Source organism: Schistocerca serialis, chromosome 6 (genome assembly GCF_023864345.2).
Source record: "Schistocerca serialis cubense isolate TAMUIC-IGC-003099 chromosome 6, iqSchSeri2.2, whole genome shotgun sequence".
NCBI lineage: Eukaryota > Metazoa > Arthropoda > Insecta > Orthoptera > Acrididae > Schistocerca > Schistocerca serialis.
In genome coordinates this window covers 536263501-536289523 of record NC_064643.1, presented here as the reverse complement: position 1 = coordinate 536289523, position 26023 = coordinate 536263501, and the positions used below count along the sequence as shown (strand labels likewise).

The following is a 26023-nucleotide window of genomic DNA, read 5'->3' as shown; positions in this document are numbered from 1 at the left end:
AAACTCAGAGTGTGGTATCTGCCATCACCCGGCCACCGGCCGACAGCAGCAGACATCAACATGTGCAAAGCATGGCCAGCCACGCAGCTGCAGAGATAACACATGTGGATCGGGCATATAGATTTGCCGACCGGCCGTGTTGTCCATTTTGAGACGACCACTAGAGGCCCAGTGTCGCGAGATGGAAGAGAGTATCCAGGCGGCCCCTGGCGCTACCACACACTCCGTATTCCCGGACTACCGGGATGGTATACAGGTCACTGCAACAGCATCGTACAGCTAGTCCTACACCTGCCTTTGCTCATATTTGTGACTAGTGACCACACATACTAGGAACCCTGTGGAACTTAGGGTACTATCTCAATGATCTCAGATGTGGACTGGAGTGCCCTGGACTTGTGTACTTGCTATAGAGTGAGAAGTGATATTGTTAACCAGTATCATTGTGAATAAATCATTTAAGTATTTTGGATGTTATTGTGTTATGCTGATATAACAGAGATCAAATGCAGTCTGTCTACAAAGGAGATGTAGCAAAATATTCGTGCAACTCACCCTAGATTGTTGCTTAATTGTATGGGATCTGTACCAAATACAGCTGACATGGAATATTGAACGCATACAAAGAAGGGCAGCACAAAATGGTGACAAGTTTGCTTGGCTTACCAGTGAGTGTTGTGGAAGCACTGAAGAACCTGAAGTAGCAAACACTAGATGATAGTAAACTAACATTAGAAAGCCAAAAAGCCAGTATTAAGTGAGTAATCTAGGAATGTACTATTGTCACTACTTATCGTTCCCATAGGGACCAGGTAGAAAAGATTAGACTATTTACTGTGCATAAAAGGCATTTAGCTTTCCTGCACGCTTTATGTAAACTGCATGGAAAGAAATCTTAATAAGTGGTACTCTGGGCTGCATCCCACCAGGTATACAATTCCACCTGATTAACCTCCTATGTGTGATACAAGCAAGTGGCCAAAACCAAACATGCTAGGCAATCCATTTGGGAAGGGTGAAGGACTGTCATTAAATCCCCACTTTGCTGCAATCCCTTGATCTCACAATTGCACTCTTGATGTGTTTGCAGTCACTGTTAATGCATTTATCATATTTGGGACCAGGGAATCCCATGCAACAGCTACCCTGCATCATGTAGATGTTGCTGCTATGTTGGAGTTGCATTCATGGGGAGAGTTCATCCATCCTCCCAGTTGGAGTAGGTGGCACCTAGGTGGATAACATCCCATGAAGAGACCCTGGCTGAATATGCCTCTGGGATTTAAGGCAATGCAGGACTTAGTGGAATTTATTGTGGAGGGAATTAGAGTTCTTAAATGAGAATGGACAAGTCACCAACCTGATCACCAGAGATCCAGAATCATCTTAGATGTAATTCGCTTTGGAAACAAATAGACTCTAAGTACATATTTTATCACATTTCAAATTAATGATTCTATGTAGTAGTAGGTGTACTAGATAATCTGATTGGTGTAAGTAGGAAATTCTATTGGTTGCTCTGTCATGTTCCCACAATGTGTGCATGAGATATGCCTTTCAAATGAAAGTACAGTTTTTAACATAGGATTACACACAGTCTTTGATTATGTTAAATTGTGTTGGACATATCTGAGCCAAAAACTCCATCATTTGCTCCGAATGAGTACATTTCATGTTCAAAACAGATATACCTAGCAGAGAAGGAAGTTCAGATTGTAAAAAATCCCATTCTGCAAAGACAAGAGCAGCAGAATGAAGTGACTTTAGGACAAGGAATGGATCAAGGCTTCAGCTGTAGCAACTGAGACAGTTTATGTGGGACAATTGAGGCACAATGTGCTGTGTTCCTGCCATGATCTCACCTTCCTTTGAAGCAGGGTAGGGGAAGTCTCAGATTGAGTTAAGGGGCAACAAGTTGCAGTCAGTACAATTTATCGCTCAGTTGGAACATATCTCATTGTAATTGCTCATATGTAGTGAAGTAATCCTAGTTTGTCTTGTATGATTCTTTTTCTGGTGAGAGATCCATCTTCACTGAATTTTTTTAATATGCAACATTTTGCCTGAACTTTTTTCTCTCATGAAGGGAGGGAGACAGTTGATAATCAGTGATCCCCCTCTATTTGCCCTCATATGATGATGAGCAAAATGTAGTTTGCTATAGAGAAGGAGTAATTGTACAGTTTTATGTTGATTGTACTGGTTTTTTGCCCACATATAAGTTTGTCACACATACTGAACACACATCCTCCCTCCCCCCCCCCCCCTCTCTTTGTCCACCTCTTCCACCCTCTGTCTATTCACCTTTTTCTCCCACGTATGCCTGACTGCCTCTTCCTCCTCTCCGTTCTCTTTCCCTCTTCGTCTCCTGTGCCCCCTCTCTTTGTCCATTTCCACTACTTCCTCTCTCTGACCATAGCTTCCTCCCCCCTCCCTCTGGTCATATATTCCTTCCCCTCTCTGACCATAGCTTCCTCCCCCCTCCCTCTGATCATATCTTCCTTCCCCTCTCTCACTCCATCTCTGCCACCCCTCCATCACCTGCCTACTACTCCTCTACACCTTCCACCAGCTCTCCCTCCTACCTTTTCTCTGCCCATTTCTTCCCCCCCCCCCCCTCCCCCCCCTCCCCACTCTGTCCATCTCACCCTCTATCCATCCCCTCCTCTATCTATACCAACCAGTCCCAAGCCGTGTTTGTCGGCATGTGTAGTCCCTGCAACATAGTTCAATAAAGTAGGATGATACTACTATCTCAACACACCTGTCATGTAGAGCAGGGGCTTGAAAATCAGCTATTTGCCACTGATGTACTGGCCACCGTGTGGAGCAAGTTGATAAAGTAGGCTGATACTACTCCAACACAACATACCTGTCGTGCAGGCAGCTTCCATGTCAAGGAATGGAAAATTGTTTTGCCCTTGACATGTAGGCTACCTTGAAAAGCAGGTTGATTTTCCAGGCTGATATTGTTCCCACACAACAAGCCACTCATTCAGGGCGGCCTATAAGCCAGGGGCTGGGAAAAAACCACATTTTTTCCTGTATCTCCATTCCTATCGTAGTTGGGAAGTTATTAACCTTGCAGTGCTGATACTAGTGAGGCCTGTTGTTACTGTGCCATATTTGGTTGAAATTGATCCAGGGATTTTGGAGGATATCCCGGATATACACACACAAACAATTTGCTCTGTATATTTAAAAAATTAACAAACAAGCTTAAACTGAGTGCTGAACTAGGTACATGCTTTAAAACTCCATATTATATGAAACCACCTGCCTGAGTTGTAAGTGACGAGCCTGCCAGATTTTCTTGACCTAATGCTTTAATGCATGAAAACAAAGACTGCATTAATAATTATAATTTATTTATGTATCTTAGTGAACATGAGAGAGATTTTAACTAATATTTTATTCTATCATGTTTTCCAGTTCTATAGAAATTCCACCACATTTGTCTTAGAATGTTTAGCTAGGAGTTCTAGTGACTGCACAATTAAGCACTGTCAACATGAATGTTTGGTATTTTATGGTGTAACCAACATAGGAAATATATTCCGATGCTTGTCCTCTGGCTGTGCTATCAAAATATTATGCAAATGGTAGACCCTCTTTTAGTGTCGTGTCCATACCCAAGTCAAGAAATAAATTAATGAAGCAATATTATTGATGGGGTGATGTAAGATAGTATCAATCACTGTAAAATTAAAATATTGGTCAGCATGGTAGAAACTAACTTTCGTATTGATAGGAATGAAAAAATGCAATTTGTGTGTTTCATTTAATTTGTCTTGTTGACATTTTCCTCCCAGTTTTGCCCATTTCATGCTGTGTAACAAAGTGCACATGTAGGTGCTGATTTTATATTTCATTTGCTCAACCTGTAAGTTTAACTTAATAGTGTTGACAACATTTTTGACTTTCCATTGTACAATTAGTTGTTCAGTGTACTTAAATTTCTCTGATCAGTTGTGCACGTAATAATATATTGCTTTTGAAATGATAAACTAATAGAGTGCCAGACACTCATAAAATTGTAATTAATTCTAGTTGCCTGAGACTGACAGTGTCTATCAATTGATTACTCAACTTTGTAAATATGAACTGAGAGAGAAGGGGTCTTCTTATGTTCTGAAGAAAGCACGCTCTAATGCATTTGGGATTCTACTTAAGAAGACACCTGCTGCCTTTGGTGAGTGATTTTCAAAAGTTGTCTGGATGTGTCTTTTGTTCCACTATAAAATGGGTGTTGAAAATAAGATTATAGACTTAAATTTTATTAATGATGTTACAAGGGAATAAAGATGGTATTTGTTTTCTGAATTATCTGTAACTCTTGTTCTTTTTATTATTTTTATTGTGAAACTACTAGAAATTTTTTTAAAATGCTTTGAAACTCTTGTTATGCACTCGCCAGACTGAATTTTGTGCATTTTTTTGTCTGTGAGGTTGTAGTTTAAAAAGTTAATGCTGACTGAATTTCACTTATACCACAATGCTTTACTATCTTTATTAAGTTGCTTTAAAAAAAAAAATAAAACCTGTGTAATAGAGATAAAACTGAATTAACTTTCTCAGTGCAATTTAGTGAAGCACATTGCATCTCTAGTCAGATGTGGGACAATGTGGCTTGTTGACACTGTTCAGTCTGTCAGCGTAGTTTCCAGTTAAGAACATGAGTGTATTGTCACTTTAAGAAAAGAAGGATCGTCACCATGGGAAGTTGCTTGCTGAATTAGCGTGCAGTGGAGCAACATTGTTTGAACATTCATCCACTATCATGTGACATAAAAACTGAAGATCTAACAATGGAAAGTCTCAGATGTAATAACAACATATTATGAATAGGATAGATTGCTACTCACCATATAAATGAGACATTGAGTCACAGACAGGCATAATGGAAAGACTGTTGTACATTTTAGCTTTTGGTCAAAAGACCTTTCCATGAAGTAGAAAATACACAAACAAACACACACGCATTACACAAGCACAACTCGCACACATGTGACCACTGTATGTGGCCAAACTCGTGTGTGTGTTTTCTACTTCAGAAGAAGGCTGTTTGGCCAAAAGCTAAAGCGGAAGATCTGCCTGTTAGTAGTCACCTGTGGACATGACCATTCCCTACAAATAAGTACCCCAAAAGGAATTCAATAGAAGGGTGTGCTGCCTTTTTGGAACTGACTGGGAGTGGGCTGCTATGCCGAATCAGACAGTATGCAAATATGTCCAAATGATCAATTTGCACCTAGGTGTCTATTATGAACAATAGTGTAAACCTCTAGCACCAAGGTGAGTGAAGAAGGTATGTAAGGGAACACCTGGAATGGAACCTTGATGAGTGCAAGCTTTGTTTGTTGCCCGATCATAATCACGGATGAATATGGAGGTTAAGAGGTACCGGGGTATGTCTCAGACAAGCCCCTCCCCCCAGGTTCAGCAGGCTCGCAGATCAGTTGCATTTTGGACATATATCATGTATAATGTTGGATGGCTCTAGTCATTATTGAGAGTAATTTGAGGTCTGTGCAGAATTGGGATAGTATCCTCCTACCACACAATCAGTGTTTAGGCAATAGGTTCACCTTTCAAGAAGGAAATACACAAGCACAACATGTGCACCTTGTGAAAACCTTCCTTGTGGAATTAGGAATCAACTGGATGGAATGGTCTGTGATATCGGCTGTTATGAATCTGAGTGAGCATGCTTGGGGCATTTGAAACATGCAGAGCATTGTCACAGGAACCCTTCTTACAGACTGCATGGTCTCAGGAGGGCCATTGTAGAAGAGGGATGAGGCTTGGCCAGCAATGTCCCAATCACCTTGTGGGCGGCATGCCAAGGAGGAGCAAACAATATTTCAATGTATAGGGTAGAGCAACATGAAACTGAGTTAAATAAATGTGGCATTTTTCGCTTAGGCTGCATTTGTTTAAATTTATTCTTCAATAATTTTATTCAACTTGCAATTGTTGGCTAATCAAATTGAAAGCAACAATTCCATTCCTAGTTTCCACACTGACAGATAGGATTATTTACATTGTCTACATACTAAGTGAAATTTTTAAATTTCAGAATTACCCATTTTGGTGCACCATATCTTTTTAATAATTTTATACTTATTCCATTCTTTGTTTATGTATATGTGAAAAGAACTCTCAGATTTTGTGGCTATCCCTTACTTTTATTCTTTATCATTGTTATATCTTTGGAGATATCTTGCCTTATGCACACCAGCTATCTGTCAGACAATCAAGATTACAAAGATTTGTCAACCAAAATGAATGGAAGCATCTAATGCGAATACACTACCATTTTTACAAGTACGGCATCTTTTTGCAGGTGACCATCTTTCCACTAATTCAAGTTCCATTGTCTTTGCATTTCATGGTGGTAATGTACACTTGATAATGACTTAAAAATTCAAAACTAGTTGTGGAATGAAAAAAGAAATCAAAATAAATACAGCCTAAGTGAAAAATGCTCTGTTCATTTAATAAATTTATGGCTGTGATACCCACTATGATGAATGTTAGTATGATGAATATTACTCAGCAGAAAATTTTAATTTCGTAGATGTGAAAAGATCTGCACTTTCAAATAAATTGCCTTAACTATTTTATATTGCTCCACTTTTATTTCCAAGGTAAAATTTTTTTTTATTTCTGTTTCATAAGACTAACTCTTTCATTCTCTGTGATCCTCAAATATGTGTCCATGCATGTTCATAAATATGCAGGTGATGCAAAACATATTGCTAAGCAGTGTAGGTAACATTACAACTCAAAATCATTTTTGAGTTATTTATTACATTTTTGTACATGTAACACAATATAGCTATATAATAAAGGGAAACATTCCATGTGGGAAAAATATATCTAAAAACAAAGATGTGACTTACCAAACGAAAGTGCTGGCAGGTCGATAGACACACAAACAAACACAAACATACACACAAAATTCAAGCTTTCGCAACCAACGGTTGCTTCATCAGGAAAGAGGGAAGGAGAGGGAAAGACGAAAGGATGTGGGTTTTAAGGGAGAGGGTAAGGAGTCATTCCAATCCCGGGAGCGGAAAGACTTACCGTAGGGGGAAAAAAGGACAGGTATACACACTGTGTGTGCGAGTGTATACCTGTCCTTTTTTCCCCCTACGGTAAGTCTTTCCGCTCCCGGGATTGGAATGACTCCTTACCCTCTCCCTTAAAACCCACATCCTTTCGTCTTTCCCTCTCCTTCCCTCTTTCCCGATGAAGCAACCGTTGGTTGCGAAAGCTTGAATTTTGTATGTATGTTTGTGTTTGTTTGTGTGTCTATCAACCTGCCAGCACTTTCGTTTGGTAAGTCACATCATATTTGTTTTTAGATATAACACAATATAGCTTTAGAAGAATGTGCTAGTTGTCAGTGGAAATTAAATACAAGGTGTATCAAAAAGAATCATCCAATTAAAAAAAAATCATAACTATTACATTATTTGAGAAACGTGCGTGAACAACATACTGTTGGAAAGAGCAAACTCATGAGTTTTACATGGTTCCCACTAGGTAGCAGCAGTGTGCACTGGAAGTGCGGGAATTTTTAAATCAAAGGATTACTGAATGATGGATCTGTTGCACTGCACTGTATGATTCAGCCTCGCATTACTGGCCTCCAAGATCACCAGATCCGACTGTATGTGATTATTTCTTGTGAGGGTTTATAAAAATTTTTATGTGCCTCCATAACCAGCAACAACAATGAATGAACTGAGACAGTGCATAACAGCAGGTATGGAAGCTGTAACTCAAGACATGCTTGCTGCAGTGTGGGAACAACTAGAATACAGCATTGACATATGCTGTGCATCTGAAGGGGGCGTATTGAACACTATGAAAATGTATTTTTAAAAAAATTCCCTTTCATGAAAGAAGAAAATTCATCATATGTGTTTATTAGTTTCAGAAACATAGATGTGCCAAATTGGATGATTCTTTTTGGTACACCCTGTATATGAGATGGCAGATGAAAACAGTATTACATTTGTTTGCGTGGCCATCTTCCGCAGCAGGTGTTAACATCTGTCATCTTAACTGTTTTTCATTCATCACTGCAGTTCATTCATTCAGGGCAGTGATGAATGAAAAACAGTTAAGAAAGTCAATTGTAAATACTGTAGCACAGGAAATAACGCAAAATACCTAAAGCTGTGAAGAGCAGATGTGAAATAAAGCCTGTCGACACCAACCACTGCTAGCAAGAAGGGAAGGAGCAGGTTATGTAAAGAAACACCAATACCACAGAAGATGCTTTGTAAATAAAAGCGAAATGCATCTGGTGTAATTCTTTTTAATTAGATTGCAGTCAGCTCAAGACAGATAACCTGTAATAAAATATGAAAACAATTTTCTCTGCAAGAGTATGATGGATAGTGCCTGCTGCTTACAGAAAACAAGTGGTTGTGTTCTGATTTTTTTGTGACAAGAACTAAGTTGTCATTTCTCAAGCAACATGAGCAAAGGTAGATGGGGTGGATGTCAAAAGACACCCACAGACATCTAGGGGCTCTTAGGTGTACTGCTTGCTGAGCTAACCAAAAGACAGACTGACGCAATTAATGACTGACAACTGATATACTTGATATGTTGACAGATGTGAAAATTATTGAACTATCAGTTTAATAAGTCACAGCTGCAAAATACTAACGCGAATTCTTTACAGACGAATGGAAAAACTGGTAGAAGCAGACATCGGGGAAGATCAGTTTGGATTCCCTAGAAATATTGGAACACGTGAGGCAATACTGACCTTACGACTTGTCTTAGAAGAAAGACTAAGGAAAGGCAAACCTACGTTTCTAGCATTTGTAGACCTAGAGAAAGCTTTTGAGAATGTAGACTGGAATACTCTCTTCCAAATTCTAAAGGTGGCAGGGGTAAAATACAGGGAGCAAAAGGCTATTTACAATTTGTACAGAAACCAGATGGCAATTATAAGAGTCGAGGGACATGAAAGGGAAGCAGTGGTTGGGAGGGGAGTGAGACAGGGTTGTAGCCTATCCCCGATGTTATTCAATCTGTATATTGAGCAAGCAGTAAAGGAAACAAAAGAAAAATTCAGAGTAGGTATTAAAATCCATGGAAAGGAAATAAAAACTTTGAGGTTCGCCGATGACATTGTAATTCTGTCAGAGACAGCTAAGGACTTGGAAGAGCAGTTGAACGGAATGGACAGTGTCTTGAAAGGAGGATATATGATGAACATCAACAAAAGCAAAACGAGGATAATGGAATGTAGTCGAATTAAGTCAGGTGATGCTGAGGGAATTAGATTAGGAAATGAGACACTTGAAGTAGTAAAGGAGTTTTGCTATTTGGGGAGCAAAATAACAGATGATGGTCGAAGTAGAGAAGATATAAAATGTAGACTGGCAATGGCAAGGAAAGTGTTTGTCAAGAAGAGAAATTTTGTTAACATCGAGTATAAATTTAAGTGTCAGGAAGTCGTTTCTGAAAGTATTTGTATGGAGCGTAGCCATGTATGGAAGTGAAACATGGACGATAAATAGTTCGGACAGGAGGAGAATAGAAGCTTTCGAAATGTGGTGCTACAGAAGAATGCTGAAGATTAGATGGGTAGATCACATAACTAATGAGGAGGTATTGAATAGAATTGGGGAGAAGAGGAGTTTGTGGCACAACTTGACGAGAAGAAGGGACCGGTTGGTAGGACACGTTCTGAGGCATCAAGGGATCACAAATTTAGCTTTGGAGGGCAGCGTGGAGGGTAAAAATCGTAGAGGGAGACCAAGAGATGAATACACTAAGCAGATTCAGAAGGATGTAGGTTGCAGTAGGTACTGGGAGATGAAGAAGCTTGCACAGGATAGAGTAGCATGGAGAGCTGCATCAAACTAATCTCAGGACTGAAGACCACAACAACAACAACAACAACAACTGATATACTATCAAAACAACTTAGAAAACAGGGACCAACATCAAGAAATACTACGAGGAATGAAAATGAGATGAAGGAGAAGAAAATATGACCTGCTTTGTTCATGCAGACAATTGACTTCAGGTGGCCACTCATCCAAAGGTCATCAGTTGGAATAGCAGGTAACTGAAGGCACCCTGTGTTTTCATGTATATAAAGTGCAGAGGGAAGAACTGGGTAGAGCAGTATGTGACCTCTACCTCATAGCTGAATGTAAAGTCCTTTGACCGCGCTGCTCTACTTGAGATACAGGCTGATATCCTAAATGATGGCAAGGCTCTCTCAAGATGGCAGTTGAGTATGATGTTGCAGTTCTGGAAAAGATGCTACAGAGGGAGAAGACACAATCAAGATACTTGCACTGGGGTTACCATGGGTGACAAGGATGTGATATTGGAAGTATTAGTGTATGCCCACCTTGAGACTGAATAGTGCCTCATGGTGTTGCAGTCATAGGATGTTGTAAGGAAAGTATATAAGCTCCATTCCAGTGATGACATAGACCGCAAGTGAGGAAAATTCACTGACATAAGCGATGTGACAAATCGCATATTGTTATGGTGTGGCGACTGGGAGTAAGCATCGTAAAAATAGTGAACCTGGTTGGCTGTTCGGTTGTTACTGTTGTGAGGATCCATAGAAAAGAGTTGGAGGGCAATGAAACCATGAGGAGGTAATAGTGTATTATACATCCATGCCTCATCTCAGAATGTGGAGATTGGAGCCTTCCAACTTTGTAAAGCATGATCTTTGGAAGATCTGATGACAGATTAAAATGCTGGTGTAGGCAAAAATGTTTTAGAGCTCAGTGCACATTGTCGAATGTGGGGATCCACAGCAGACAATTCCTACTTGTTTCCTTGTTGACTCAATAACACTGTCAATTACAATTGCAGCAGTTGCAGGATCATTGAAATTGGACTGTGGATCAATGGAAACACGGTGACTTACTAGATTATGTGCATTTCTTGTTAAGCTGGTTTCATGATCATGTCTGAATATGTTGTCATCCAGGCAAACAGTTGCTAAAGACATGAACTGCTTACAAATGCATGCTGGTGGAGCAGTACTGTGCTATTAACGACTTTACCTGAGCTCTCATAATACCTGTGGTATTAACTGAAGGCAACACTATGTAAACATTATTGTGGACCACCTTCATTGCTCCATGCTTGATGTATTCTTTGACAGAGATGACATCTTCAAAGAGGATAACTTTCCATGTACACATTAATGACCTCATTTAGGTGTCTTGGCCACTGTTGCTTGGTTTGAACCTGACTGAACACATCAAAGACACTGTTGGACACCAGCTCTGAATGCACAAACCACTGGCCCTTAAGTTATGGGTATTATGTGACATCTGTGTTGACATGAGGTGCCACATACTTCTAGAAACCTATCAAGGACTTTTCATATCCATGCCACACAGAATAACTGCTGTTTTGCATTCCATGCCACACACAATCACTGCTGTTTTGCGTTCCATGCCACACAGAATCACTGCTGTTTTGAATTTAAGAGGTAGACCAACATGCTATTAAGCAGATTGTTGTAATGTTTTGGCTCATCTGTGTATGATAGCCTGTAAGAAATCTGCATGTGGGAAATGTATGAAAGTAATCTCGAAGCAATGAATTATATGTGTTTATGTCTCTAGATTATAAGAAAATGCAATTGTGTTTTCTGTTATGTTGGTATACTAAAATAACTATAATCATAAATAAAAATGCTTCCAAAAAGTAAAATAATTTACAACTTAAGTTTGAATGTTTTTGTAATAAAAAACATTCATCTTTTGCAACTAACAAAGTTTTGAAATAGAAAATCAGAGAGCTCTAATAATGCAGTCAGTTTTATTTATGTATGGATATGGATTCATGCAGTTGTTAAAGTATCCGGACTCTTTCCCACCTTCAACAGTGATTCCCCAGTCAGATCTATATGATATCAATGGAGTTTCATAAACCCTTGGATAACATAAGGCATATATAACAGGAAAAGAGAACTGTAGGATAAGTACAGGTTTGCAACTTTTTTCATATCATGAAAGGGTCTAAATGTGCAACTTTTTTCATATTATGAAAGGTTCTTTACTGAGAGAATTTATAAAACATTGAAAAATCTTTCAAGTTCTTTTGGAAATTAATCATTCTGAAAAAAAGAAAGAATGTTGAGAATTACCTTTTGGGTACCTGGGAAGCCTATCAAAAAACACCACACACATAGCAAGTCTTTAACATACGCTTACTAGACATAACAGAAAATTTGACACAGTCAGCTTAATATTAATAATAATAATAATAATAATAATAATAATACACTGCAGTATTTACAAAAAATTGTGCCAAGAGTTCACCCAATCCAGGGAAAGCTGGAAAATAATTCTTATGTACTTCATGCCAGCAAAACTTACTTTACTTCCATGTTATCCTATTCAGCCAAAAATTTTTATTTATGACATAATTAATATTTGTGCAACTCTTGTCAATGTCATTGAGGATCTGTTTCTATAACATTTGGTAAGATTCACACAATAGGTCTTTGCCTTGTACAGTTCTTTCAGTGTGTTGTCTTGGGATTCTGTTTAAAGGCTTTTTTTCAATTACTACACCATTATACTCTTTTGAATTTTATTGTATCAGTCGGACACCTTTCCAAATGAATTTGCTGTTGTACACCTTCGTTCATTGTGTAACCTTCCTGTGTTTCTGAAGGGAAGGCTGGATGAACTTTATTTCATTTGCCTGGAGACGACTGCCAGGTGGTCTGTCATTGTCACTATTTCCAAATTTTATGTCAAAATTGGGACAATCTAAGAAACTTGCATTCTTCCTGATCTATAAAATGTTCATATAACTTACAGAAATGCAGCCTGGCAAGGTTTTCAACAGTCTGCAACATTTAGACAGGTGCACTCCCCATCATTTTCAAGGAATAGATGTCACGTGAGAGAGCCGTGTAAGGATATGTAATACCTTGGTATGCAGGTAGTATGCAGAAAGACACCACATACACTGTCAACAACTAGCGCTACCACACAACCAAAGATGATCAGCATTAGGAAATATCATTAGTGAATATACATTATCAAAGAGTGAGCAGGTAACATTAACCCTGTCCCTCTGTTGTTGAGAGAGGGTGGAGGGGAGGGGGGGGGGGGTGGCTAGAGAGAGAGAGAGAGAGAAAGAGAGAGAGAGAGAGAGAGAGAGAGAGCGAGCGAGCGAGCGTAGGATTCCAAGCAGAATTTAAGCAGAAACCTCCGTATCTATTTTTAAGTTCACTTGCAAATTAAACTCTTATTTAATAACACTATGCCAGTAGCTAGAAATATGTGCCAGAATCTCTGTGTTGATATATTTCATAGAGTAACTGGAATCATGACAATGTGTACTAGTGGATTTGTTCAGCCATTGTAAGCATGTGTGACATTTATGTTCAATACACTGGTTTCCTGTTCCCGATGGACTGACCAGTGACATGCCACACCTGCAAGGAAGTATACTAAACAACTGCTTGATGCCACTCAAGATCATCCTTTACAGACCCTAAAAGGGCGTTAATTTTAGATGGGGTCAGAAAACACAATTACCACTGAGCTTCAGCAGAATATGACCCGTCCTTTTGGAAATGCTACCTGCATAAGCCAAAGAGGCTGTAGACTTAGGTGCCACCTCGTTCTTTACAACGCTTACCTGATTCACATATTTTTAGTAGTACAATATGCACCCGATCAGCCTTTCACTCTAACCCTTCTGGGTAAAGGTGACTTGCTGTAGAGGTGGACCAACCCAGCTGGCAAACTTTAAGGGTCTGAAATTATGTGGGCTAGATATGAAGTACCCTCCATGCTATACCAAATGGTGACAACCATCAGCCTGAAGGTACAAATTGGTGTCAGTTGGCTTCCTAAAAAATGGCAGGTCCCAACATCATGCTCCCTCCTGAGCAACACATCAAGGAAGGGAAGGTAGCAATTCTTTTCCACCTTCATTGCGAAACAAATATTAGGGTGGACTGAATTAAAATGTTCTGAAAAGCTGTTTAAATTCTCACTTCCATGGGACCAAACAACAAAAGTATCATCTATATATCTGAAACTGTTTGGTGAAGATGTGACAAGGAGGTGAAAAGAATAGATTGAGGAATTGAATGACAGAGTATCTCTAGATAGAGGATGTAACAGGAAAAGAACAGGAAGCAGATGAAGATAACAAAGGAGATGACATTGTACAAGAGAACTCTTGAAGACCTATGGTAGAATAAAGAAATAAACTCTGATGCCGTTCTGGCAGAACTAATCAAGAATACTGGAGGCGGCAAGAAAATGGCATTGCCGAAACCCGAAATCACATGCATAAACAATTCTCATGAAGATAATTTTGAGGAGAGTTGAAGAGCAGGTGAGTGAAAATCAGTTTGAATGCAGGAGGGTGCTAGGACCAAGAGAAGTGATTCTGGCACTGAGGCTTCTTATTGAGAAGCAGTAACAGAAAAATAAACCAACTTACATTACCTTTGTAGACTTGGAAAAGGCTTTTGATAATGTTATCTGGCAAGAAATATTCAGAGTACTGAAGAAGACCGATCTGAAACACAAAGACTTGCAGATTATTCTCAGCTTCTGTGAGAATGAAGTCACTGTAATCAGGGCTTTTCATAGGGAATGAGAAGCAAGCATTAGAAAAGGTGTGAGGCAAGGGTGTGCTCTCTCTCCTCTTACATTCAGTGCTTACATTCAAGAAGCTGTAGACCAAGTTTGTGAAACAACTGAGATGGGTATGAAAATCAGTGGGCAGTAAATAGACATGCTGCATTACATAGATGGTGTTGCTGTGGGTATTGAGGTGAAAGAAAATCTGGAGAAAGTTAGTATGGTATGAGAATAAACAGAAGAAAGGCTAAAGTGATGGTATGGAGAAGAGAAGAATGCAAATTGGAAGAGAGAAGTCAGAAGTTATAGATGGATTTACCTATCTGGGAAGCAGGAACACAAGGTATGCTAGAAGCTGAAAAGAAATTGTGAACAGAATAGAGCAGGTCTGCATTTAATTTGAGAAAGAACTTACTCACCAACAAGAACACCATTGTGCAAGTAATGAAACGGATCATGAAAGCATTGTTTGGAGTGTGACCTTACATGGATGTAAAACATCACCAATAGGAAAATCTAAAGATAAGACGGCTAGAAGCCCTGGAGATTTGATGCTACTGGATGATGATGAAGGTAAGTGAAAGAGAGAATTACCAATGAAGAGTGTGATATCAATAGCTACGATGCCACAGCATAGGTGCCCGTTCTAACATTGGCACTATGAGAGCGGAAGATCTCCACCATCCACAGCGCCCTCTAGCCAACGCTGTGCAGCTCTATGAGTGCGGCTCCGCTTCCCAGTTCATCAAGAGCAGACAGCCGGGACACTTCACTCCAGCTTCACTTGGTATAGAGACTTTGCACTACTTACGACGGGTCTAAGGCTTTGCACCTACATGCTCATCTGTACAAAGTTAAGTATCCCTCTGCATATATTCATGCACCAGTAAACCCCTTTTACTTACTTGCAGTACCAACATGTTTTACCTCACTTGCTCCTACTTGCTTCCTTCATTCGGCCAACCTTCAAGTTTTTCAGGAGCAGACCCTCGCGCCGCCTTCCAGGCGGGATACAAAAAAGAGTTACTGAGAAGAGTACAGGAAATCAGATATCCCTGGAGGCACATCTAAACAAGAAGAGAGAAACTCATAGGATGTATTTTAAGACAAAATAGCATCATTCGAATAACAACAGAATGAGCTATTCAAGGAAGGAATTGCTGAGGATGACTAAGGATGTCGTGCAGCAGATTGAGTTATGTGGGATGCACTATGTATGCCCAAATGAAGTGGAAGGCAGACAAAAGAAGAGGTCGAAGTCATTACCAAGTCAGCTGTCTTTATTCTATTTATCATATGCCCAAAATCATACAATGGGAAATCCAGGCTGGAATGATGACAATATTATGGAAAGGATAGAGTGTCACACACAAATGCAGCTCACAAACACATGACCAATGTCTCTGGCTCTGGCAGCTGAGGCAAGACTGACTTTGGCACTCAGGGACAGTGTGGTCATGTGTGTGTGAGTTGTGTGTCGATCGCATAGTTCAGAAAAGGTCTTTTGGCCGAAGGCTTACTTGTTTAGCAGTCTTATTGTTCTGCCTGTCTGTGACATTTTTTGGAATTCTTTTTGCTAATGCTCTAGTTTGTCATGACCTTTTGCCTCTGATTCTCCCCATGTCATGATATCATCAGTGCAAACCAAAGCATTTTGTAGTATGGCCCTTTCTCTTTACTACTTTAATATCTTCATTCATTAAAATGAAGATGAGAAATGTTGACAAGCTATTACATTGTTGGACTTCACTTTAAATGTTAAAACAAATAGATCCTCTTTGTTAGATCTGCATATAGCTCTCAGTGTTCTGATATAGTTATATTATTCGGAATATAAGGTCATGTGGTACATCTCTTGATTATACAACTTCTCAGTATATGACTATAATTTGGTTGTTTCAGTGGCACTAACATTATTCCTGGCAGGAGACTCAATCTTTTCAAGTTAATTCCGCCATACAAATGATTGGAAAAAAGTCTAAGATGGTTCTGATGAGTTATCCTGTCCTCAAATACTGGTAGATGAATGTTATCAAGCCATTACATACTATGTTAAAAAATGATATATATCAAAAAAGATAGGTATATACACTCCACATTATTTGACTACTAATTGGGATTTATATACGAGGCATAGTTTTAGGCATCACCTCAAAAAATAATGTTACATGATTGATGTTTTTGTTTGTGGTACATGTCTGCAATCGTGGTACAAACTGAAATCCCCCCATCACAATTCCATTGCATACTACAAGAGGAACCAAAACAAAATGTTACAGACCAGTGATAAAGTAGTCTATTTTTGAGTAATTTGCTTTCTGCATTTGTAGAGAATCACTGCTGTAAGAATCCATGCTGAGTTTATGGAAGTGCACAGCAACAATGCACTGTCACATGACATGTTAAGATAGTGCAAGTGCTTCCATTGCAGACAGAAAAATCTGAATGAACAAAGAATGAAGTGGCAGACTATCTCTCCATGTAAAACTGGGAATTCCAAGAGAAGTGGAGGCCCTGGTGCTCAAAGACTGATCAAAAATACTGAAGCAATAGCATAAAATTGAAAACTGGTCGTGGATCAGTTTCCAACATAAACGATATTTTGGCCATGGAAAAAATCACTGCCTGCTGGGTTCCTCTACCATTCACACAAACTCAAAGAGCTCACTGAACTGAGGCAGTAATGGAAATATTGCAGCAGTGTCAGGCTGATCCATATGAGTTCTTTAGCTGCCTAATCTCCACAGATGGGTGCTGGGTGAATCACTAAGACCCAGAGACAAAAGAACATATCAAGCAATGTAAACGCGTGGATTCAGTACCACTGAAAAGGATGAAGACTCACCCATCGTCAGGCTGGGTGATGGTGATATTTTTTGATACTGCCATGGTGTGGTGTAACAGATTGTGGTTGTAAGGGACAAACTGTAAGAGCAACATGCTACTGAAATCTGAAGACCTTATGAAAGGCTCTCCACAAAATGTCCCAGCCTGCTGATTCTGCACAGGACATGGTTACACATGCTGCTTCTGTGGGCTGTCAAATTTTGCCTCCCTCCCCATCCCCTCTTGTTTTCTCCTAGCATGATATCCAGTTGCTTTTTTCTTGTTCTTCAAATGAAGAAATCATTGCATGGCAAGCATTTCCAGAACGAGCCTGAGGTAATTTCGACGAGGAACATGTCCCGAGCATCCAAAATGTAGATGGTATGACGAAAGTTTCTGCCAAATCATCCATCATTGGGAAAAATGTGTTGTGATGAACAGTGAAAATGTAGGGGAAAACTAACAATGTTTCTTGGTCACAGCATGATGCCTTTTTTGATAATTAAAACTTTATTGTGACTACTCCTCATATATTGATCTCATAACAAATTCAGTTTGTTTTCAGTGCCAAAGGTTATCATAAGCCTTGTTAAAATTCATGTTAATTTCCTTTGTGAATCCTTCTATCAGGCAATGTAATCCTCAAAAGGCAGCGACTGAGATAAATGTTCAGCAGAGCAAACTGGATACTGCTAAACCAACTATACCATTTGGAAAATGAGACAGAATCCAGGACCGAGTAGATTGTGTTATAAATGCAATCCACTATGCCATTAAATTTTTTATTGAATAGTCAATCTGCAGTTAGGTCAGGTGTGCAGCAGAGTTCTTCTTTAGATGCCGATCATCCAAAGAGAACCTCACAGACTTTAGGGTTTTATTTATGAGCCGTCATATGTTAGCTTTAAATATGAACATTGGTAGGTTACTTTACAGTGACTGTTACTGATATTGAATGAAACAACAAGTTTAGTTTCTAGACACCATCTTTATTTACAGAGTGTGACTGTTTATATGTGATGTATTACATCAGAGAAAGGAGTCAGTGACCACAGGAAACAGTGCCACAGGCTATTCTAAAGTTGTAACACATAACACACATCAATTAATACAGCTAAATCCACCTGATAATGGAGGTTTAAAACTTTGAAATGCGTGAAAATACAACAGTAAACTTGTTGTTTCATTTGATATCACATTTTAGGTTTGTTGTCTAGTGGCTATGGCAAACCAGGTCAGCTACTACAGAGAAAGACGGTAGACTTTTGTTATTTGAATTGTAGTGTAATTTGTTGATGATCTACTGCAAGCTGTGTTTCATTCAGTTTCTCATTTTTTATTGAAACTACATTAAGGTGAATTCTAATTCCTAACAAACAGTTACTGTAAGTTACAGGTAGTATCTCTGATATGAACCTAATGTCAGCTCTGACTCAGGTACTTACATCCAAAACAATCACAGCTGAAATATTTTAGTGAATGCATAGACACTGGTTCTTACTTATGCAAATGTTTCTAAACTGAACTCAGCCAATAATCCACAAAAACATGATCTAAAACTTGATAACCAGATATATTCGTAACTCTCTTATAAATTTAGTGTTACCTCTAACAAAATCCAATCAGCCCAAATTGCAGATGGTGTTCATTTTAGTGCTCTGACTGACTGTTTCTTGTTACATTACGATACAGGATTGGTCACATTCCAATTATTAGTTGAAAATTAATATTACCTCAATATAAAAATATAATTAAAGTGCAATACTGGGATTAAATATTCCAAACTGTGCACTACATCACAGCATCGGCAAAAGACACATGTACACCTTGAGAAACCATAAAGTAACACTCCATTGTTCAAATCCCTATGCACCGTTTCCTTGACATGATGACAGATCTCTATGTAAAGTTATCCTTCCAATGAATTTTGACAATTTATTGCAATTAATGACTGATATCTCATTTATCTTCTTGAGCCATGAAAAGGGACTCAGGCCAAAGAAAAACTGCTTTGTATCTTCAAAGGGCATGACAGTGCCACAAAACCATCACTGTTGGCACAGATTTAATTATATTAGCTGACGGTGGTTTGAATACAATCCGAGGACTGAATGAAAATTTCGACATACAACACAATCTGTAGAGGAGCAGTGTGTCTGAACACCATGTAGAGATGGGCATGGAGAAAAACACAACGTGACCATTGCGGATGACTGAACCAACTCAGCAAGTGAAACCCAGAACATGGTGCTACACAAGAGCAGCGTCTGAATATGACAATGCCAGCAGAAGAATTACCAGGCCAGGCTTATTGCCACTGGCAGGCAAACATCTGGGTCAGAGGCTCTGTCCATGCCATGCTTCGCATGCACCCTCTGTGACAGCATTTTGCTCCATTCCACTGTGATAACCTTGCCATCTCATCTGCATCCATCTCCATTGGTAGGGATGCTAAACCATGTTTATCCACATAACTGATATGTATAAGAAATCCTTCATCTGCTGGCAAGTGGGGGAAGGATGGTGCTAGTTGAAATTCCATGGTATTTGCATGGTAGTTCCGGGAGCTATCTCCATTGGCATGCTATTCTGTGGTTGAAGGTAGGACAGCAGAAGATGCAGTGTGGATGACAGTGGATGGGCATGCTGCCGTAATTGAGAGCCTCCCACCAGAACAATGCAATGACCAACCCATTTAGCCAGGTGACTTGAAAATGGTGGCAACAGCCAGGGAATTTTACAGTTATTGACCACTAACGGTTATGTGCCTCCCACAAAACAGCCCGCAAAGTCAATTTGCAGCCAGACTCAAGGTTATTCTGAAACTGACCAAGGAAATAAATTGATGCCATGACACAGTCTAGTTCTGTGCATGGGCCCACAAACCTGCACAAGATGCTCAATATGGCAGTTGATCACTGACCAGTAGAAGGTGCCGCCACACCAAAGCCTTCATACAATATGTACCCTAGAGTGATGCATGCTGCAGTAGTACCATGAGAGGATACAATGCCAGAGGGATGACAACTTGACAGCACTGCTTCTCAGTGGCAAGCATGAGGACTCACTGGGTGATGTTGAGATGATCCCACAGCAGAAAAAAAACGTATGCAACACCATATCTGTTCCGGAAGGAACGCACTTGGACTATCCTGTACTGCCGAAACGATTTTCTGGAAAATGTCCTTAATCAACTCTCCAGATATCATTGATAAATTCCTGACACAGATGAAGTTCCAAAAGACAAGCTGTTTAACTGTGAAAGTCCAAAAGGGGTTGAGCACTAAGAAATTCTGAGGAATAGTGTACAACAGCAAATGCAGGTAAACATAACACAAGTTGATGCATGAAAAATACTGGTCCCCTGACAACTTTGCCAACATGTACTCTGGCTTCAGAACTGGATGTGAGTCCATGACACATTGATGTTGAGTGTCTGTTTAAAATTGCCACAGAGGTATACAGAGATGTCTGGCTTTCGAATTACCACCAAAGAGATGGCCAACTAACTCAACGAAATAGGAAAATGTGTGCCAAAGTCCTGCCAATACTGCAACTCTGCCTTCACCATGTCACAAACACAGTGGGGTGAGTGCACAATATTTATATATTGCTGACAGCTTAAGGGAGATGTGTGCTTCAAAATTATCTGCCTGACCCAAATTATTCTCAGACAGCTGGTCTTATGACTGTGGCAAAGAGTCCAAATCTGTGTCACGAAATGTGCTTTGTCAACTATCGGGAAATCAAAAACAGAAAAGTTGTTGAAGCCAAAAATATGTTGTGCCAATGGTGAATTAAGCATTCACATCACCGTTAAATTTTTCTTAGTCTCTTCATTAGTTTCAAAAGCTTTGAGAGGTGTAAGATTTACAAAATACTTTTTGTACTTATTTTGATTATTACGTTGTTGGCTGCAGTTCTTGCATCTAGAAGTAGATTCTTGAGGCTGAAATTTCTTAAACTTTGTACATTTCAGTTGATCTGATAATTGATGAAGTAGTTTCTGTTTCTATGACTTTTTTTTAATTTTACCCAATGTTCTAAGTCACAGTGTCTTTACAATTTCCACTTCCATAAAAACAATAATTACATTGTTAGTGCCGAAATTAAAAACATGTCCGATTCCGTCAGAAGCATGCCCACTACTACCTACATCCTGCAATACTAACAATATTCCAGAGAGTTTACAAAACAAAAGAGTTTACAAACTTTCTTGACAAAAGAAGAATCTTCACCAAGTTATATCATTATTTTGTAAATGAATCCAGAAATAAATTTAATAATTAGCATTAGATTGTGCAGTTCATATTACGAATTTTAAGTATGCCAGATATTTCATAATTTCAAATATTTCTAAAGGAAAAGTAATTTTAGCTGTATCAATTCTAACAAATTAATTTCTTTTTATATATTTTAGCCCAAAATATAACACATTGTATGCAAAATCAAATGAAATTCATTTAGCTAAACGGCTGAGATAGTGTTCACCTATACAAGAATTGAAAGTATATTTGGTATCGACTATTTCTATATAAAAAAAAGGTAATGGTAGAGGAAGATGTCCCATTACACCCCTCAAAGGAATGCACTGTTAACTATAAAACACAACATGGTGTAGTGGCCATTTCAATTCAGGGCAGCCAAAAAACCTATATGTATCTAACTTAATAAGGATGAATGTTGCTTCTGTGTGTGCTTGAAACTCAATTGGTCGCCTATCCACAGTCACTGTAAGCAGAAAATGCTGAGGCAATGCTTGTGGGGCTTCGGAGACATTTTCTGAGTTGAGGGAAAACACTGCAGTTTCCAACAAGTATCCCGTGGCTGCCGACTATCACAAACCATTGCACGTGGCCTATTTTGTGGCATACCCCACACATCGTGTCTACGTACTTGAAATCCTGTTGAATATGCACCATGTGACAATCGAGGCATGATCACCGGCTAGAGCGGAAATGGGTGCAGAGAAGAAACCGCTGAGAACATGAAAAAGTCACACGTGGGGTTTGTGACACTGCAACTGACTCGAATCTACTGAGCCTGACACAGGCAAAGACGGGCAGTTCCGAAATGTCACTGCATTTGAATCATCAGTGGCGTCAACACACGGTAGTTCAGCAGAAAGCAAGGCCACTTGGCTCAGCACGTGGAGCATGAGGAGGGGTGGGGGGTGCGGGCTGTTTACTATGCACATCTAACTGAACCTACTACCAATTGTTGGCAGTAACGTCCTTCACCTGTGCTGGAAGTTGAATGTGAGTCTGTAGTCATAGCAACTTCTTCTAAAGAAAGGTCAGACAACGCCAATGCCTTAGTTTGGATCTTGGGTTTAGGTGTTAATCACAGTCATGTACCTAATTAGGGAGTCCACATTTAAGGTAGCACATTGGGGACAGTCAGACACTTAAGTTAGAGACCTTGTAGGTCAGTGATCCATGGCACATATGACTGCTTAGGGTGCTTGTAGTGCTGGTTACACTGTAACTGGGCCACCACCACATGGGTTTGATGGACAAAGAACCTCAAGATTATGTTTCTCAGGCTCAGTAGAGGACTACAAATTCTGCGCAGTTCCATACAGTGTGGCACTGCTGGATAATAACAAGGCATCCTTATCAACTAGATCGATGATAGGCCATAACCTGCAGTGCAACAAGAACTAGTGCAGGTAATTCTCCCGCCTTTACATAGGCTCATCAAAATCATTGAACAGTGTTCTCAGAGGCAGTGAGGAAGGTGACTTTCCTGCAGGTGCCTGGGCCACCATCAGCGCGAATTGAGTACAGAGCAGTTTAGCATTTTCTTTGAGCAGTTCCTGTATCTGCTCCTGCTGCAGCTTTTGTTGCTGCTTCTGGAGGTCAACTTTTCCTGCGAGCATAGCAAAAATGCCATTCCTTGGTGACCACAGTTTACCACTGTGAAAAGGAAGAACATTGCACACGTAAGAACGTCTGACATCACCACTTTTGTATCAGCAAAGGGTGTGACATTGCTGGGAAACCATCACTGTCAGCACAAGTGTTACTATATTCATTGACAGTGGCTCGACTGCAAGCCAGGGAGCATAACTCCAGAAGAGGAATGAAAAACACATTGTAGGAGTCAAGCTATAGGGGAGCAGAGAGTCCAAACACCATGTAGACACAAGCACACGGAAAAACACAACGCGACCAGCGCGAATGCCTGAAGTAATTCGGCACTGCACAAGACCCAGGTCTGAGTATGTTGATGTCAGTGGAGGAACTGCTGGGCCAGGCCTATTGCCACTGGCAAGTAAACAACTGGATCAGTGGCTCTGCCCATGCCATTCTTAGTGCATGCCGCCTGTAACAGCATTCTGCACTAACCTGCTGTGATAGCCATGCCAGCTCATTCATATCTATCTCGTGTCCACTGGAAGGGACACTAAACACTGTTTATCCACATCCCTGACATGTATAAAAAGATCCCTGTTGAAAATGCTATTCATTTGATAAATGGATTTCTTTAAGTGATTCACCTTCATTCTTACTGTCAATAATTACTTTTAGAAAACATCATTTTAGTGTTTTATTTCTTAGAATGTGACTTTGATGTTCTTTCAGCATGACTGATTAATGGTGTGCTGAACACAGAAAAGCACACCATTAAATTTCAATCATTTTCTTGTGACCTCCGTAACAGTTCTGTCTTTTTTCTTCTCACCATTTTTCATTAAAGATGTTCTTGTGTTTCACGTCTCACTTTGTTGTGACTTCCTGACATACAATTGCAATCCATGTATTGACACTATTGTGCTAAACTTGTCATCAGCATTCTATCCATGGCTATATTATGAACACTTCTCTCCCACAGCATACACCACTCATCCTGCCCCACGTAGTCAAGCAGTCCACACTCCATGATGATTTGCTCTGACAATACAACTGTCTGTAGTCTTATACTTCGTTGTTTCACTTCTTCATCTTTCCAGGTATGTTGCATATTGTCTGTAACTAGATGTATATTGCACCATACCTTTTAGATGGGTGGATATTCCCCATCGGCAATTTTTCTGCAAGGAAAACATCTTTTCCAGAGTTGCTTGTACCCCATCCTTCTTTCTCATTCTCTCACGAACATATTTCTAACTTCTAATTTGATGTCAACACAGTCACCCACATGGTTATTGACTCTCTGTCTGTGCCATCTTCGAAGCCAGCACACTTCTCCTCTATATCCAGACAATGGTTGAACACTACTTCCAAATCATCCACCAAGTGAGGTGACGCAGTCATTAGTACACTGAACTCCCTCTCCCTCTCCCTCTCCCTCTCCCTCTCCCTCTCCCTCTCCCTCTCCCTCTCCCTCTCCCTCTCCCTCTCCCTCTCCCTCTCCCTCTCCCCCTCCCCCTCCCCCTCCCCCTCCCCCTGCCTCTCCCCCTGCCTCTCCCCCTGCCTCTCCCCCTCCCTCTCCCCCTCCCTCTCCCTCTCCCTCTCCCTCCCCCTCTCCCTCCCCCTCCCCCTCTCCCCCCATTCTTTTTAAACAGGCAATACAGGCAAACTATGGATGTTGTATTCATACAGCATTGTGGTACGGGTAACACGAAGGGAATATCAAATATTTGTCGACAACACCACTGTGTTAATGGTTTTACCTATGCCATGTTTCTAAAGCACAATGATTTAATTTGAACAACTTTCTGCCATAGTTTCATCAAAATTTGTAACAGTATAGCAATACTAACATCTGCCTCTATAGCTGGGCAGTCACCACGGCTAACTGCCATGTGAAGGATCTGGGTATGAGTCCCGGCACTGACATGGATTTTTCTTTGGTGGGAGGACTAGAACAGTTTGTGCTCAGCCTCACAATGCTAGTTGAGAAGCTACTTGACCAAACCATATCGTCACTAGGTTACAAAAATTGACAACAGCCAGAAGAGCAGTGTGCTGACCTCACAGCCCTCCACTGAAGCCACTGGCAGGGGATGACACGGTGGTCAGTCAGTGCCGATGGGCCCACTTGGGCCTGTGAACGATGTTTATTTTACACCAGTACTAGCACAGAAAGTTGTTCCCCACTTCATCACCTGAGGAGGGACCGATGACCATAGCAGTCTGGTCCCTTTAATCCCTCAATCCAAACCAAATCATCACCTGAGGATGTGATGAAATTGGTTGTAGCTTAAGAAATGCACCTAAAGCAACAGCTGTGGTTGTTTTCTTAACATCCATCATTTATTAGACTGATAGTTTGGTCATTTTCGTACTTGTCAGCACCTGAGTTTTAACTAGGTTTGGAATTATTACGTTATTCTTGATACCTGAGGATATTTCATCTGTCTCAAATATCTCACATGTCAGGTGTGTCCTACCAAGGACCTCAATAACCTGAGGGAATGTCATCTATTCCAGAGCTGTGTTTTGGCTTGGGGTCTTGCAGTGCTCTGTCAAATTCTTCCTGCAGTAGCCATCTGTTCCACTTTCCAGCCCTCTTTTCTGCACCTTGTATATTGACTTGCGCCATCTGAACTACCAATATACATGCATGTGCTCCTCTTTTCTCCAAAGGCCTCTTTAATTTTCCTATAGGCAATATCT

The 26023-nt window shown here is 40.1% G+C and overlaps 1 protein-coding gene across 1 annotated transcript in view; it reads left to right on the top strand.

The window, feature by feature from the left end:
* LOC126485143 (gamma-tubulin complex component 6) overlaps positions 1-26023 on the top strand; it is a 256718-nt gene that overhangs the window by 17774 nt on the left and 212921 nt on the right. The window contains exon 2 of the mRNA XM_050108806.1: positions 4051-4192. Coding sequence (XP_049964763.1) covers positions 4051-4192 — 142 coding nt within the window. The remainder of the gene's footprint in view (positions 1-4050; positions 4193-26023) is intronic.